Genomic DNA, 16,352 nt, shown 5'->3' on the forward strand with positions numbered 1-16,352 from the left:
TCTCCTAAGGAGGGTGACAAGTCTTTAGAGAATGCACTTGGCAGGCTCTCTTTCTCCCTCCCACCTCTCCCTGGGCTGAATCCCTAGAGACCCCCTGCGTAGATCAAAGTACTTGGCAGGACCCTTTGCCTCCCTCCTCCTCCTCAGTGAGGCTTTGGAATGAGTCTGATTCTTTGAGGCATTTGGTGGAGGTGCCAGACAGAAGCCTGGGAAGATGCCAGCAGGCGCGGGGTTGGGGGGGGGGGGGCGGGCAACATGTGGACATAATGGGAAAATGTTCCCATTTCACTCCCCAAACTGGAATTTTATCACCTTTTACGCAGGCCTACAAACCATGTAGTTAATACTCTTCTCTCTCTGCTTATGCACAAGGCCTCACCATCCCCTCTTTTCCATACCTGGATCTTTTCCCATGGAATATGTGACCCATTAGCCAACTGGATGAAGTAACTCTTTCCAAGGCTGCTGCCTGCTTTCCTTTCAGATTTGAGGGGGAGGGGGCCGGAGTGCTCAGGCAGAGAGGGTCTGTGAGCTGAACTGAAGTGAGCGGGTGCGGGACTTGGGGGGTGGGTGGAGTTAGGTGTGAAGGCCAAATAAAAATATCTTTCCCTGTCTTCCCCACTGGAGAGGGGCTCTCACTAAAAATTCCCAATAATAGCCATAACCTTTTGGAAAATATCTGCAAACGGCAACTTTTACCATTACAAGAACAGGATAAAGGATAGAAAAAGCGTTACTTTTATGAAATACTGAAGAGGGAAGTATGAGCTCCTGCAGACGGAAGTTATCTTGGCCAGTCAGCTACCTTCCTCTCTTATGATGTGCTCTATTAACTCTAGAAATACAGCCCAGAGGAGCAGAGCTCTGTTTGCTCCATCTCCCTCCGTGTCTAAGTGCCGTATTTTCCCAATGTAGTATATTCAAGTCGAGGAGGGAAAGCGCCGGCATTTTCTGATTAAGGTGTGACTTTGATTATGGAAGTCAGATCATTCTTCTTTGTCATTCTTGCCTCACACATTATCTCGTATTAATGTTTTCTTTGAGATTTTGAAGTAGCAAGGGGGTATTTGGTTTACTCTATTTACTCTGTGAACATAATTCTGTATAGCTCTCTTGTTTCTATTTGTTTATATGTTGTTATCTTAAGCGCTCTCTAATTTTTTTCTTCATTGTTCAAGAAATATTTAGGGAGTCCTTGCTGTGTGCCAGGTGCTGCCGCTCCTTAAAACCTTTTGAGGAGTAGGGATTATCTCTTAATGCTAACACTGATACTAAGCTGACGTATCTTCGTTATAACTCGGTGCACGGCTCTGAGCGGAGGGGCGTGTGGAGTGCTGTGATGATGATGCAGGCTGTTGGGTTGTGGAACTTCGTAGAACCCTAGAGGTGCTACGGAGTTTGCACTAAGAGTAATAACTGATATTTCTTGCGCATTTAATGTGTGCCTACCCCTGTACCTTCCAAATATAGACTCAGGTAGTCTCTTTAGAAGAGCCCCATGAGGTAGTTTACTGTTATTTCCTTGGTAAGTGGTAGAGTCAAAATTATAATTCAGGTCTAGCTGATTCCAGAGCATAACACTCTTAACCACTGTACCACTCTACCTTACAACAACTTAACAGATACCATGAGATTTAGTCTTAAAGTCCATTTAGAAAAATGGATGTATTTCCAACTTTCCCAACAGTTTAGATCTTGCTTTAGCATACTTTGGAGGGCATTTGGAGCTTGGACTTGAACTCATTTGAAGTGAGTCAGTTGGGGATGGATGAAAAGGAAACAGGCTTGAAAATATCAAAAGGCTTTCATTAGTTGCTTCTTAGCAACTCATGTAATGTATGTAACACTACACAAAAAAAACTATACCCAGACCCTTCTCTTCTTCGTTGAGGTTACAGTTGAATTCCTGGTGCAGGTAGAGATGAGAGGTTCAGACCATTGAACAAATATTAAAGTTACCTAAATAATGTGCGAGATTATGTTATGCATAACCCAGGGGACAAATGTGTATGATGAGGGAGGGAAGAGAGGAAATGGGCAAGGACAGTAGATGTGTTATGGAATGAAGACGATTACCAGTGTAGTCTCTGGTTCAGAGGAAAGTTGGGTGGTCGATATCTGTTGCAACCTGTAGGTGTTACTCAGTGGGAAGAGGTCTGCAGCTTTATTTTAGGTTTGGAACACAGACTTGAGGCTTGCTCCTTTGTGCTATGATTCATCAGTCCTTACGCACTAACTCGACTCCAAATGGACATAGCACTTGTGAGAAAGTGATCACGAAAAGTAAGGGAGTCTGGAAATGGTGTGGGTGCTCAAGTCCATGAGTATGAATCAGCAGTGATTGTTGCCATGTCCGTGTGATGCAGGGAGGTGGGTTGTGAAAGTTGTGTTCTGAGTGTGGGACAGCAACAGTGGGAAATGAGAGGGGAGTCTCTTTCTCTTGCCCCTGGGGTTGCTCATCGTGTTTGATGTTACGGGCCACAAAATTATCCTTATTTTATGTAGTATTTGGGGGTAGCAAATGCACTGCTATAAAGACAGTCTTTTGAAATTGGGGGACAGTATTATAGGTCAGGACTTTGGGAAAAGATGTGAATAGTACCTAAGAGTTAAGCCTCCGAGGCAGACTGCCTGAGTTCAAATGCTGCTCTGTCACTGTGTGACATCTGTAATATTTAGATGGTGATATACCTGCCTCGTAGGGTTGGGGGAGGATTAAGTGAAATAATACTTGTGAAAAACTAGAACAGCGCTAGACACACAGCAAATGTTCATTCAGTGCATTTGTTAAATTTTATTTTTTTCTGCAAATTTTAATCGTTACTTCTGTTACCACTACCGTAGCTGTTATCATTGCAGTTATTACTATAGCCACTTCCCTTTTGGACTCCTTTTGTCCTGGATAGATTGTGGTGGCTTCCAGCTCGTTTTTCTGCCTTAATATAATCCCACACAGAGTTGTGCTATTCCCTATATTTTAACCTTACTATTTACTTAATCAAGAATCCATAATAATTTCCTGCTTCCCCACCATGTTCAGGCCAACTTAACCCTTGTTGGGGGGTTCGAATCCCTTTGCCAGTGGGGTCTCCTAATATTCTAACCATACCTTTTCATTATTCCCCAGGTCTGTCTTTTAGCCCCAGGTCAGTGAATCTGTCTCCTCTCCTTTCTCCTGAGCTTTGTGCTTGCCATCTTTCCACGGGCAGCTTTCTTTTCTTTCTACCATGTGCTCAATAGCTTTCAACACTCACTTCTGCACCTACTCTTCCAGGAAGGGCCTTCCCTGACTGATCATCCCACTAACTCATCTGCACTTGTATTTTGCAGTCTCATGTCTTGTGCTTGCAGATATGCTGGTTTGTGTTCTTTCAAACTATATATTTTGGGGGCGCCTTGGCTGAGCGTCCGACCTTGGCCCAGGTCATGATCTTGTAGATCGTGAGTTTGAGCCCCACATCGGGCTCACTGCTGTCAGCGCAGAGCCTGCTTCTGATCCTGTTTCCCTCCTCTCTGCCCTTCCCTTGTTTGCATTCTCTCGCAAATAAACAAACATTAAAAAAAAAACAAAACAACTCTATATTTTGCTGTCCCTTTACCTAAATATTAAACTCTTCAGAAGTAGGGATTAGGCTCTGAGGGCAGAGATTGTGTGTGTTTTGTTCATCACTGTATCCCTAAGTACCTTATACAGTATCCAAATACTCATGATTATTTGTTGTAGAAACAACTCTTTTTTCATGGAAAAACTTTTTAAAAGGGCTAGTTCATTCTTGATACGTAGTGGCATAGGACGTACAACTGATGAGCCATGAAACATCCATCCCATTTCCCAAATGCCAGGATCCATTGTGGAAAGATCTGTAAGTTTTCTAAGCAACTTAATGGAAGTCTTCACTTAAGAATAATGGTAGTATTTAGGGGCGCCTGGGTGGCTCCGTCGGTTAAGCGTCCGACTTCGGCTCAGGTCATGATCTCACAGTCTGTGAGTTCAAGCCCCGCATCGGGCTCTGTGCTGACGGCTCGGAGCCTGGAGCCTGCTTCAGATTCTGTGTCTCCCTCTCTCTCTGCCCCTCCCATGTTCATGCTCTGTCTCTCTCTGTCTCAAAAATAAATAAACATTAAAAAAAAAAAAGAATAATGGTAGTATTTTAAAATTTCCATCACCCTTTACACTTGGGAGAAAACACATTTTTATTTATTTTTTAAGTAGCTTTAATTGTCTTGGCATGTAACTATTTAATGTCATGTATATAAATCTTTAAAGCTGTTATGGCTCTATTTATTATGTGACAAGTGCTGTGTAAATTTATTTTTCACCCCTACTGTAATTGGATATCCGTAGTGTTTCTAAGTGTTATGTGGCCAGTTGAATATAGAGGTCAGCTTGTAGGGAAACTTGTCTTAGAGTTTTAGTTTGCCATTTTATCATTTCTAAAAGGTCAAGAACTCTGCTCCCTTATTGTAAATTAGGATTCCTTTGCATTTCTGTCCTTTTATTCTTTGTCTTTACTCCATAGCCAAACCAGATTTCCCTGGAAGAGAACATCCTGGTCTCCCGTTACATTAACAACCCCCTGCTCATAGATGGTGAGTTGAGATTAGGCTGTTGGCTGGACTGGGCTAGATCTTGCTAATTTTAAAACATATTTTCACAGTCTTCTCTAGTAAGCCTTTATGAAGCTAGTGTGAAGTTCTTGGCAGCTGTGGCCCCAGAGATGGGGCTGGTGCCTTCTGTACCTTGTGGGATTATTTTGACATTGAAATAGAAATGAATAGAAAAGCAAATGCTTTATAGCACATATATGTGAAGACTGTGTGGTACATATGTGTAAGCTCTCTTTCACATTTTATGTGTGTGTATATATATATATATATATACACACACATATATATGTATACATATATACACATATATATATACACACACACATATATATGAAATATATAATTATTCTCAGAAGGCAAGGTGTGCTGCAGGCAGTGTGTGTTTTGTTGGGAGATTAGTCTTTCTTTCATATTTCTTTGTTACATTGTCTTGTTCGTCTTACAACAGAAAACAAATGACCTGCATTTTTCCTGTGAACCCCAATTTTTTTTCTAGATTTCAAGTTTGATGTGCGCCTCTATGTGCTTGTGACTTCCTACGATCCTCTTGTCATCTATCTCTATGAAGAAGGGCTGGCTAGGTAAGAGACTTTTGGGGGAGGAGGGGTGTTTATCAGAGTGAATCCATTAAAGAGTGTGTTAAGATCAGGCTGTTTCTTCCTTTTGTGTTCAACTCAGAAAAATAGACTGTACCCAGATGGATTTCAGATTACAGAAAATCAGTCATGTTACTTTAAGCTGCACTTGTATATCCGCAGGTGGGAATAACCATCTGTATGTAAACACACACCTTTGCCAACCGGGCTGTAGGATCACATTGTACATTTTCATGCAGTGGCAATTGTTATGGTGACCCTGGGGCATTAAGATAATTTGTCATTGTTCTTTACAACTCAACTAGAAAAAAAAAATCCCACATTTATTACCTGTTACATACCAAACATTCATTTCAATGCTCACAACAGCCTTACAGTTGATGCAGTTTTGCAGTTGGGACAAGGGAACTTGGTCACTTTTTGGAGCGCTTCCAGCCAGATGGTGGTGGAGTGGGATTTGAACTCACGGATCTGACTCCAGAGCTCATGGCCTGAGCTGTTTCATGCCTCTTGTATTTTGGGGGCATTAGCTGCACCCCACCCCACCCCCCTCCAGCAAGTAATATGCTTCACAGTGATTGTTTATACATTATTTTGTTTCTCTTGAGGTACTTTTTAGGTTTTAAGGTAATGTGACTTACTTATTATAAAATTGAGTTCAAGTTGTAATAATCTGAAAAATTTCCCCCACAGCCACAGAATTTTACAAGTAATAATATTTTCATAGGCCCTTTACATTGTTTAAAATAAATACATAACTTTGCTGTGCTTGTGTTCCTTTCCCCCACAAAACTAGCATTTGCACCGTATAATATATATTTACTAGCTCGCTTACCGTGAAGTTCCTTTTATGTGAGGGGCCTTATAGGGCACAGCAGTTCGGGGGGTGGGGGGGTGCTTTGTACCCACGGTCAGCCATGACAAGCTAAAAAGCATGGCCTGTGTGTGTTTGTGTATTTTAGAAAATGCACTTGGAAGATGGGAAATCTCATGGTGTAAAAGAAGGCTACCTATTTAAGTTTAGTTACTTTGACACATGCTATTGTACTCTGGAAACTGTTATTTTAGAATACTTTTTTAATTACATCATGTACCTAAATTCTTCGATGCATCCTGTGACTAGAATCGGAGGGTGAGCTCGGTTAACCAGCTTGTAGCTGGCTGAGCCGTGCCTTCCTTTCACCTCTAGGTGGCAGCGACAGCATTCGTAAACATTGTCCTCTTCTAAGTTAAGGTGTCTGAGTTGGAGCCTGAGGAACACTGGAGGCTACTGAAGCTCCACGGTTCTGGACTCCTGTTCCTCGAATATCGAATATCGAGGAGGGGGACACTAACATTTCTCAGTTTTTAGGTAAAGGGCTGAACCAGCATCTGAGTGCCAACTGACTCCTAGCTCTGATCAGATTTTCACAGGCAAGAAGTTTTCTGTGGTGTTTAGAGGCACATGTGTTCTCCTACTTTGAAGCACAGGTTTCAAAGCTGAGTCCCCATCCTCTCTAGATTAAAAAGAAGGGAAGATATACCCTTCCTTCTGCTCAGGTGAGCAAGGTGCTGAGGGTTTTCCATTTTGTAAGTTAAGATGATCTGAGCTGTCCTTGTGTAGCGTGAGCGTCTCCACTCCCTTCCCTCCCTCTGTCGTCACCCCATCTTGCCTCTTGTGCCCTTCTCAGGGGCTCATTGCGTTCTGCCACAATTTGAACTTCTTGAGTAGGGAAAAGACCTCAAGGTATACCCACTGTTTCTCAAGGACATCGTACCAGCATGTTTGGCATATTGCTCCCAAGACATTGCATTCACAGTATTTTTTTATATTTATTTTTATTTTTGAGGAGAGAGAGAGAGAGAGACAGAGACACGGAACACAAGTGGGGGGAGGGGCAGACAGAGAGGGAGACAAAGAATCCAAAGCAGGCTCCAGGCTCTGAGATGTCAGCACAGAGCCTGATGCGGGGCTCGAACCCATGGAACGCGAGATCATGACCTGAGCCAAAGTCAGATGCTCAACCAACGGAGCCACTCAGGCGCCCCGCATTCACCGTATTAATAGCCCTTTCTATTGGTAAAATTTGGCATAGCTTTAAGGCCTCAGTGGTTCAGATATGAAATGAGAGCAATACCAATGTTTATGATAGAATTTACTACCGATATGCCAGTGCTTTGGCTACTGGGTGTGTGTTGGAAGTCAGAATCCACTGAATCGAATAACTGTCTTCTCTTGCCTCCAGCAGGAACTGAGTGCATGTATGTGTGGATGTGTGTATACTGTCTTTTAATGGATGCTTTTTCTCCCCCCCAGAATAATTTAGAAGACAGCTTTTTAAAAACTTAGTCCGAATTGAAGCAAATAATAGGACTTTTCAGGACTTTGTCACAGTTAAGCTAAAAGCATTGGTGAATATAAAAGCTTGACACAAGGACGGTGCAGTATGTCAGGCTCTTAGCAAGTCTTGCCAGGCACGTTGCTCTGCACCATAACTTCCAGGTGCCCAAGTTCCTGTATCTTTTTAAAAAAAGTTTTTTAAGTGTTTATTATTTTGAGAGAGAGAGAGAGAGGGACAGTGTGAGCAGGGGAGGGGCAGAGAGAGGGAGACACAGAATCCGAAGCAGGCTCCAGGCTCTGAGCTGTCAGCACAGAGCCTGACGCGGGGCTCGAACTCCCCAACCGGAGATCATGACCTGAGCCAAAGTTGGACGCTTAACCGTGAGCCACCCGGGCGCCCCTCAGGTTCCTGTGTCTTAACTCACTGTGTATCTTGGCTTTCATCTACTTTTTAATCCTCAGAATCTGCTCAACTGTGTCACCACATCCAGCAATAGTCTGTAGCTTCTCTGGATCTGCAGCCTCTAGTAATTTTGAGTCACGTGTGTTTTATGTAGATGTTACTGAAGATAAGCAGTTTGGGATGAGATCACTAGGCCATTTTACTTCGAGGCTCAACAAGGAAAACCGTAATTTTTCCTAAAGAGACAGCCCTGGCAGCAGATATAATTGGCTTCCTCGTTAGAAAGGAAGGGTCTTATCCCGTAACACTTGTTTTGGGCCTCGAATTAATGCTTAGGCGACATAAAGATTAAATTCATTTCACAAGACTGTTTTGTGAAGTAAATATTTTGTGTTAATTCTTGACCTTTTTAAACTTAAGAAAAAAGACCAGAAATAGTTTCTTTTTAGAGTCATAATTTCCAGGTGTCCTTGTTGTTGTTTTATTAACACAGGAAAACTGTCATTATTTTCTTACACCTGGGCAAAATATTGAGATGTTTAGAAAAAAATTGTAGTTGGGCCCAGCATTTTGCCCCAAAAGGTCCACCCTACTTTTGAGTTTGACGAGTATGTTCTTGCTTTGCACCAGCAGGGGACACTCAGTTTCCAGAGAGGGGCTCCATTCTCTATCAAAATGGTGTAGATTCTCTTTCTTGTCAGAGGTGGAATCCAAAAAGACTTTGTCCTGGATTTTACAGTTTTCCGTGGATCCAGTATGTGGTCTAAACGATCTGACAAGGCCCTCTTTGAGCCGGAGCTAATAGCCAAATTTTCACTGAAACAGGAAAAATAAAAAGTTAAAAGAAGTTAGAACAGAATGGACTTGAAAAGCAAATACGCTGTCAGAGACCCAAAGATAGGTAGCACTCGCCACGTGGGGAAGTGAAGGTGCCCAGCCAGGGACTGGAGACTCCCATCCTCACTGGAGGTGGGGGGAGAGGTCCCTGAGCAGGCCCCACTCAGGATCTGCCTTTTCTCTGCCTCGGCCGTGTTATTCAGTGGAAATTCAGAAAAGACCCCAAAAGCATTAGTAATGCCTTTGCCTTCCTCCCCACCCCCAGTTCCTTCTTCAGTAGCCTTCCTTGCTAATTAACACTGGCTCCGCAGGGATATTTACCTTTTCTCTGCTGGATTCCTGCGGTTTTGAAAGAATTCAGGTACTTGCTGGTTGCCAAGGAATTCAGATTACCTCACAGGCTGCACACTGTCCAGAATCTCTGCCACAGCAGCGAGGGGGGTTGGGGGGGGGGTGTAGAGACAGCAACAAGGGGAAGAACACCCTCTCCAGTGCTCATTGTCACCCTCCCTGGCAGGCCCTTGCTGTTTGTGAAGTTTGAGTCATTTCTGGCTCTGAAGACAGGGGATCAGGCTGGTAATCCCCTCCCAGACGGCTCTGTGGGGCGCTGCCCAGTCACTGCCCCACTTTGGCAGTCTCTCTCTCGGCTGCAGCTGGTTGACAGCAGATCAGAGAGCTCTCGGGCCTCTTGTTCTCTTCCATAAGATTTTTCTGGGTCAGGCCAGGATGAAACCCAGTGGCTCCTGGCAGGGCTGCCTGAGGTGCTGTCTCTTCGTCCTCCAGGCCTCTCTGGCTCGGAATGGCTGCACCTGCTGAAAGATAACTCCTGTGCCACAGCCAGGATCTCCTCAGGGCCGGCCTCCTCTTTCCTTTGTGCATTTGGACTGAATGTGTTAAGTTAGATTATGTGACTATCAGAGGGGAGGGACCAAGTGTCCTACATCCAGATTAGCCATGACTCTGGCTGTGGTGCGGTATCTTTGAAGAACAAAACAGTTTTTGAATGGAGGAGGAGAGTTTAGAGGATTCCACGAATTCTGTGCTTTCCTTCCTGCTTTGCTTCCATACTGGTGAAGTTCCTGGGACAAGCAGCTCAGGTGCAGCTTCAGTTCATGTTATCCAGTACCTTCTATGTGTCTAACACGGGAACCCTGCCTTTACACAGACACTCGAGTTTTAGACAGGTTGTTACCATTGTCTCCATTCTCACTGAGAAGCATTGGAAGTGTGGCTTCTGACTTAAGAATTCATTGTCAGAATAAAGTTAATCTATGTATGTTTCAGTGTGGTTAAAAAAAAAAAAGCATATGCTTCTCTCTTCATCGGTAGGCTATGAAATAGTACCCAGAATTTCAGATTTGGCGAAGAAGTAGAGGCTCCCCATCCCCCCCCCCCCGCCTTTTTTTTTCTGTCATTAGAGCTTTTTTTAAATCTTGATTTCATTAAGGGGGAAGTTCAAGAGTCAGTGCATCATGTAGATTTCAGTATGTGTTAGGAGCAGTATTTGCAAACTTGGTCCTGGGGTGGCTAGTAGGGAATTAACCTCTTTAAGATTGTGGCTAATAAAGAATTTGTGTTGAGCTTTCTGACCTAAACAGGCTGAAATTTGATATGTGAAGGTCTAAATCAGGAGGTCACAAACCTAAAGGCTCACAAGGACATTCACTGAAAAAGTTGCCCTGGTGGAAGCTGGAGATCACATGTGCCACTTAAGGGCATTTACTATTCAGTGCCTGCAACGTGTTGATATGTGGTGGTGCTGTGGTCTGAATGTTTGTATCCCCCCCCCCCCCCCCAAATTCATATGTTGAAATCCTACCCCGCCCCCCCCCCCCCCCCCCCCCCCCCCCCCCCCCCGCAAGGTGATGGTATTAGGAGGTTAGGTCCTTGGGAAGTGATTATGTCATGAAGGTGAAGCCCTCATGAATGTGATTAGTGCCCTTTTATAAAAGAGGGCACAGAGAGTTTCCTGGCTCCTTTCACCATGTGAACACACAGCCAGAAGCTGCAGTCTGTCTGCCTGTATCTTGATCTTGGACTTCCCAGCCTCCAGAACTGTCAGAAATCGATTTCTGTTGCTTATAAGCTACCCAGTTTATGGCATTTTGTTACAGCGGCCCAAATAGACTCAGACAAGGTGGTATTCCAGATCTTTTGGTTTTTTAAGGTTGGCTGAAAATCTAGGTTTTTACTGAGAAACTTACTTCTGTTTTAATTTTAAAACCATTTCAGACTTCTAGAAAAGCTATAAAAATAGCGCAGAGTTACCTTTTACCTTTCATGGAGAGACCCCATTCAGGTTTGGCCAGTTATCCTAATAATGTTCTCTATAACAAAAGGATCTGATCCAAGATCACATGTTATATTTAGTTGTCATGTCTCTTTAGTCTTCTTTAGTGTGGAACAGTTCCCATAGTCTTCCCATGACTTTTATAACCTTTGCATTTGTGAAGATTACAGGCCAGTCATTTTTTAGAATGTCCCTCAGTTGAATTTACCTGATATTTTTTTCATGCTTAGACCCAGGTTCATTATTTTTGGCCAGAATAGCACAGAAGTGATGCTGTGTTGTCATTGCATTATATCTGATGGCCGATGATAACTATTTAGTGGTTTTTTTTTAATTAAAAAAAGTTTTTTTAATGTTTATTTATTTTTGAGAGAGAGAGACAGAGACAGAGAGATGGAGAGAGACAGAGTATAAGCCAGGGGAGGGGCAGAGAAAGAGGGAGAGACAGAATCCGAAGCAGGCTCCAGGCTCTGAGCTGTCAGCACAGAGCCTGATTTGGGGCTCAAACTCATGGACCGTGAGATCATGGTCTGAGCCGAAGTCCAACGTTTCACCAACTGAGCCACCCAGGCACCCCTATTTAGTGGTGTCTGACCACTTGGTAAAGGGGGTATCTGCCAGATTTCTCCACTATAAAGTTACTTTGTTTTTCCCTGTGTAATTAATAAGTATCTTAAGGGGAGATACTTTGAGACCATGTAGAGTCTCATTCCACATCTAGTTTTTACCCAGTTTTATTTTATTTTATTTTTTTATTTATTTTATTTTATTTTTTATTATTTATTTATTTGTTTTTTTATTATTTATTATATTTTATTTTTTATTTTTTTATTTTTTAATTTATTTTTTAAATTTACATTCAAGTTAGTTAGCATATAGTGCAACAGTCCTTAATGCCCCTTACCCAGTTAGCCCATCCCCCCTCCTACAACCCCTCCAGTAACCCTGTTTGTTCTCCATATTTATGAGTCTCTTCTGTGTTGTCCCCTTCCCTGTTTTTATATTATTTTTGTTTCCCTTCCCTTATGTTCATCTGTTTTGTCTCTTAAAGTCCTTACATGTGTGAAGTCATATGATTTTTATCTTTCTCTGACTAATTTCACGTAGCATAATAATATTGCTGTAAACGTTGGGGTGCATGTGTCCCTTCAGAACAGCATTCCTGTATCCCTTGAATAAATACCTAGTAGTGCCATTGGTGGTCGTAGGGTGGTTCTATTTTTAATTTTTTGAGGAACCTCCATACTGTTTTCCAGAGTGGCTGCACCAGTTTGTATTCCCACCAGCAGTGCGAAAGAGATCCTCTTTCTCCACATCCTCGCCAACATCTGTTGTTGCCTGAGTTGTTAATGTTAGCCATTCTGACAGGTGTGAGGTGGTATCTCATTGTGGTTTTGATTTGTATTTCCCTGATGATGAGTGATGTTGAGCATTTTTTCATGTGTCAGTTGGCCATCTGGATGTCTTCTTTGGAGAAGTGCCTATTCATGTCTTTTGCCCATTTCTCCACTGGATTATTTGTTTTTTGGGTGTTGAGTTTGATAAGTTCTTTATAGATTTCGGATACTAACCTTTTATCTGATATGTCGTTTGCAAATATCTTCTCCCATTCCATCGGTTGCCTTTTAGTTTTGCTGATTGTTTCCTCCGCTGTGCAGAAGCTTTTTATTTTGATGAGGTCCCAGTAGTTCATTTTTGCTTTTGTTTCCCTTGCCTCCAGAGACGTGTTGAGTAAGAAGTTGCTGTGGCCAAGGTCAAAGAGGTTTTTGCCTGCTTTCTCCTTGAGGATTTCGATGGCTTCCTGTTTTACGTTTAGGTCTTTCATCCATTTTCAGTTTATTTTTGTGTATGGTGTCAGAAAGTGGTCCAGGTTCATTCTTCTGCATGTTGCTGTCCAGTTTTCCCAGCACCACTTGCTGAAGAGACTGTCTTTATTCCATTGGATATTCTTTCCTGCTTTGTCAAAAATTAGTTGGCCATACGTTTGTGGGTCCATTTCTGGATTCTATATTCTGTTCCATTGATCTGAGTGTCTATTTTTTACCCAGTGATTTTAATATCCATTGATGTTTCTTGCCTGAATTATTACTATGACAGTTGTTAAATGATGATTTTCTAATTCCATCATTCCTTTTTTCTTTTATTATTTGGCATTTTGCTCCAAGGCAGAGCTGTCTCTTCTTCCCATTTATTTATTCATTTATTTATTTATACCAGTAAGGATTCCTATTTTGCTTAATGGGTTATGATGCTTTGCTGTCAGGATTTATTTTAATGTCATAGTGTCTCAGATTTGGCCAACAGGAGCCCCTGTAAGCTGGCTTTTGTGTCCTGTCATTTCTTTGGGCACCAGATGTTTCTGGCTCATCTTGTTCTTTCTCTGTCCCAGCTCTGGAATCAACCATTTTCTCCAAGGGGCATTGATTGCTTTTAATGGAGAAGAGTATTTAGGAAGCAAGATGTGAGAGCTAGATAAGCTCATTGCTCTGGGGTGTCTCTGCTCCAGGTCCTTGAAATGGGCACACCTCAGAAATCTACGTTTGTTATGTGTTCATGTACACATATACACACTGACATCCATATTTACTTTCGTAAAATGTTTCCATACATTGAAAAGCAAGAATTTATTCTAATACCTCCCAGTTCTTCAAAACTACAGGGTTCATTCTAGTTTTTCTCTTTCCTTGTTTTTAGTCTCTCTTCTTCAACAGTGAGAAATCTGACTCCCATTATCTCTAACATATTTATATACTCAGTTCCCTTTTGTGTAGCCAATCTCTCAACCACCTTGGCCACCGCCCCCCGTCAGATGCCCTCCTTGTGTGGATTTTTACCCCTGTGAGGCCGCCACGCTACACGGATAACCTCCTTGTACTGCCTGTGGGCTGCCTTCCTATCCTGTCCATCTTCCTTATGTAAGCGCTGGCTGCAGGAAGGAAGGTCTGATTTTTAAATGTTGGCCAAGTCATTCAAGTTTTTTTTTAAGTTTGTGGGTTAATCAGAACTTGATTAGTAGGCCAGTGGGAACTTTGGTCTAGACGATACGAAGGAAGTGTTGGAAGATGGTGACCAGAGATGGAAGTGGTCTGTTTAATAGGGACTTTGGTGAGAAGCGTGGTATCTTCCTGGCTTAGCAGGAAAGATGAGCACACACACCTACGTGGTCTTCCACGTTCTCCGTCAGGCTAAGGAAATAGTGTAGTTTTTGGCTCTTTTGATAACTTTCCATTGAGCTTAAGTTTTTTTGTGTTTCTCTAATTCTTGCTTCTTACGCTCTTTAGAGACCCACTCTGTGACACTAATGATCTTGTCCTTGCTGGAGTTGAGAATATAAATTCCTCAGTGAGAAGGATGATTAGGAGGAAGAAAACTTACTTTTTAGAGATGCAGTTCTATTGAAAAAAAAAAAAAAGGGCGTAAAAATGACAGATGTGTGGAATACCAGGTTGCTCAACCGCCAGGCTTTTGCCAGGCTTTTCTTGTTGACCAGGTTAGATCAGATACTCTTATTGAGAAGAGATGAAAACCCTCTTTCTCTGAAGCAGAACCCTTTCCCTCCCTCTCAATCATTATTCTTCTAGGGGAGAGGATGGCAGGAGGTATGTCACTGTGAGGTAATGTCTGGATGAGGCAGGCAGCCTCTGTGGGGCCGCGTGGGTCCTCTGTGCATTTCAGAAGGATTCAGAGAATGATGGTCTCCTGCTTGATTGGAGAATGTCTACAGAAGCAAGATTGGAAGGCACAGGCAAGGTTTACTCATCATGGAGTGGCATGGTTAGAAGTTAGGTGATAACTAGTGGAAGTTTCTGAGAAAAATCACAGGTCCTTCTCACACACAGATATAATGGTCATCAAGCCCTTGTCCTTTAGCCGTACATGCCTGGTCAACATTTTCCCTTTGTCCACATCCTTCTTCCTGTCCTCATGTTTGTTTACTTTAATTTTGGGTTTTTGGCCGGGGTTGTTTTTCACTTCTCTTTCTCTGGCTTTTGTATATTTCTAGTACAGGGAATTAGGAAGAGATAGTGGGTGGGTGAGAAGAAATAGAGAAGAGGAAAATTTTTAAATGCTGCCCTTTAATGTGGTAAAAATTCATGTTGACTTCATAGTCTGAGTAAGCATATGTAAATAATTTGTAAATCATATGAAAATAAACTTGTGGCCGTCCAGGATTTTTTTTCACACACTTGGATATGCCTCTTGGGAAAACCACTTTAGTGAGGGGTGATATGGTTATAGTGGTATGTAAACAGGGGTTGATATTTACCATAACCGTTCGACTCGAGTGTCCTTTTGTTGATGTTGAGCATCACTGGAAAGGTTTCTCTTTCCCTGGTTACTTCCTTCAGAGGCACGTATATTTTATACTTTGGTCTTCTTTTGACAGTAGTCCAGGATATCAAATTGCTGCTCTGTTTTCAGTGGGTTCCCTGTTTAATCCCTCTGTCTTTTGCCTTCATTCCAAATTCAGGAATTAGTCTCCTACGCTGTGCTCATAGTTATGTTGTCCTGCAGACCTAGGTTTTGTGTGCTGTTAATGTTGCCATTATTGTTTTCCTAAAAGGAACTTTATAGGTCAGTTCTGTTATTTCTACAGCCGTGTATTTTAAATCGACCATTCTGCTGTCATTTTATTCTTTTTGCTTAATAGTTTCCATAGAATGCTATGGTGCCAGCACCGTATAGGCACCCCATAGGTGTCTTGACCAGCAAATGCTCTGTCATCCACAGCGTCGTGTACACAATTTCCCAGGCATGGGTAACTCTGTTTTCGTTTTTCATCCTTCCTGTTTGTCTAAGGTTCTATCAGAGAAACAGCATCTTGTGGTTAAGAACATGTGTTGTGGAGTCAGTGTGATGGGCTGGGGGGGGGGGGGGGGGAGTTGGAATTTATGTATTTATTAAAGTTGTTTTCTTTGAACTTAACATTACGTATGGAAATGCAACACATTATTACAACAGCCAGATTTGCAAACAGCAATATTGTGGGTGAGAAAATAATTCAATTTAGGGAGAAATGATTGTTTCAACATTTAACCAGATGTATAAGAGACAACAACATTGTGACTAAGAGCATGCGTTTTTTTGTTTTTTTTTTATTTTATTTTATTTTATTTTTTTTTATTTTTTTATTTTTTTATTTTTTAATATATGAAATTTACTGTCAAATTGGTTTCCATACAACACCCAGTGCTCATCCCAAAAGGTGCCCTCCTCAATACCCATCACCCACCCTGCCCTCCCTCCCACCCCCCATCAACCCTCAGTTTGTTCTCAGTTTTTAACAAGGAGCATGCG

At 42.3% G+C, this 16,352-nt stretch overlaps 1 protein-coding gene and 1 long non-coding RNA gene across 24 annotated transcripts in view; one reads left to right on the forward strand and one right to left on the reverse strand.

The window, feature by feature from the left end:
• Window positions 1–16,352, forward strand: part of TTLL5 (tubulin tyrosine ligase like 5) — a 289,301-nt gene that overhangs the window by 38,387 nt on the left and 234,562 nt on the right. For all 23 annotated transcript variants that reach the window (XR_009264632.1, XR_009264633.1, XM_058739730.1 and 20 more), the window contains 2 exons: window positions 4,521–4,590; window positions 5,105–5,189. Coding sequence is in view for 21 of the 23 variants with exons in the window: in XM_058739730.1 (XP_058595713.1) it covers window positions 4,521–4,590; window positions 5,105–5,189 (155 nt within the window). In the remaining 2 variants the exon portion in view is untranslated. The remainder of the gene's footprint in view (window positions 1–4,520; window positions 4,591–5,104; window positions 5,190–16,352) is intronic.
• LOC131517536 (uncharacterized) lies at window positions 7,494–9,627 on the reverse strand. Its single transcript, XR_009264636.1, has 2 exons — window positions 9,086–9,627; window positions 7,494–8,743 (listed from the first exon to the last, which is right to left on the reverse strand). It is a non-coding gene; the product is annotated as an uncharacterized LOC131517536 (long non-coding RNA).

The sequence above is a fragment of the Neofelis nebulosa genome, chromosome 7 (genome assembly GCF_028018385.1).
Source record: "Neofelis nebulosa isolate mNeoNeb1 chromosome 7, mNeoNeb1.pri, whole genome shotgun sequence".
NCBI lineage: Eukaryota > Metazoa > Chordata > Mammalia > Carnivora > Felidae > Neofelis > Neofelis nebulosa.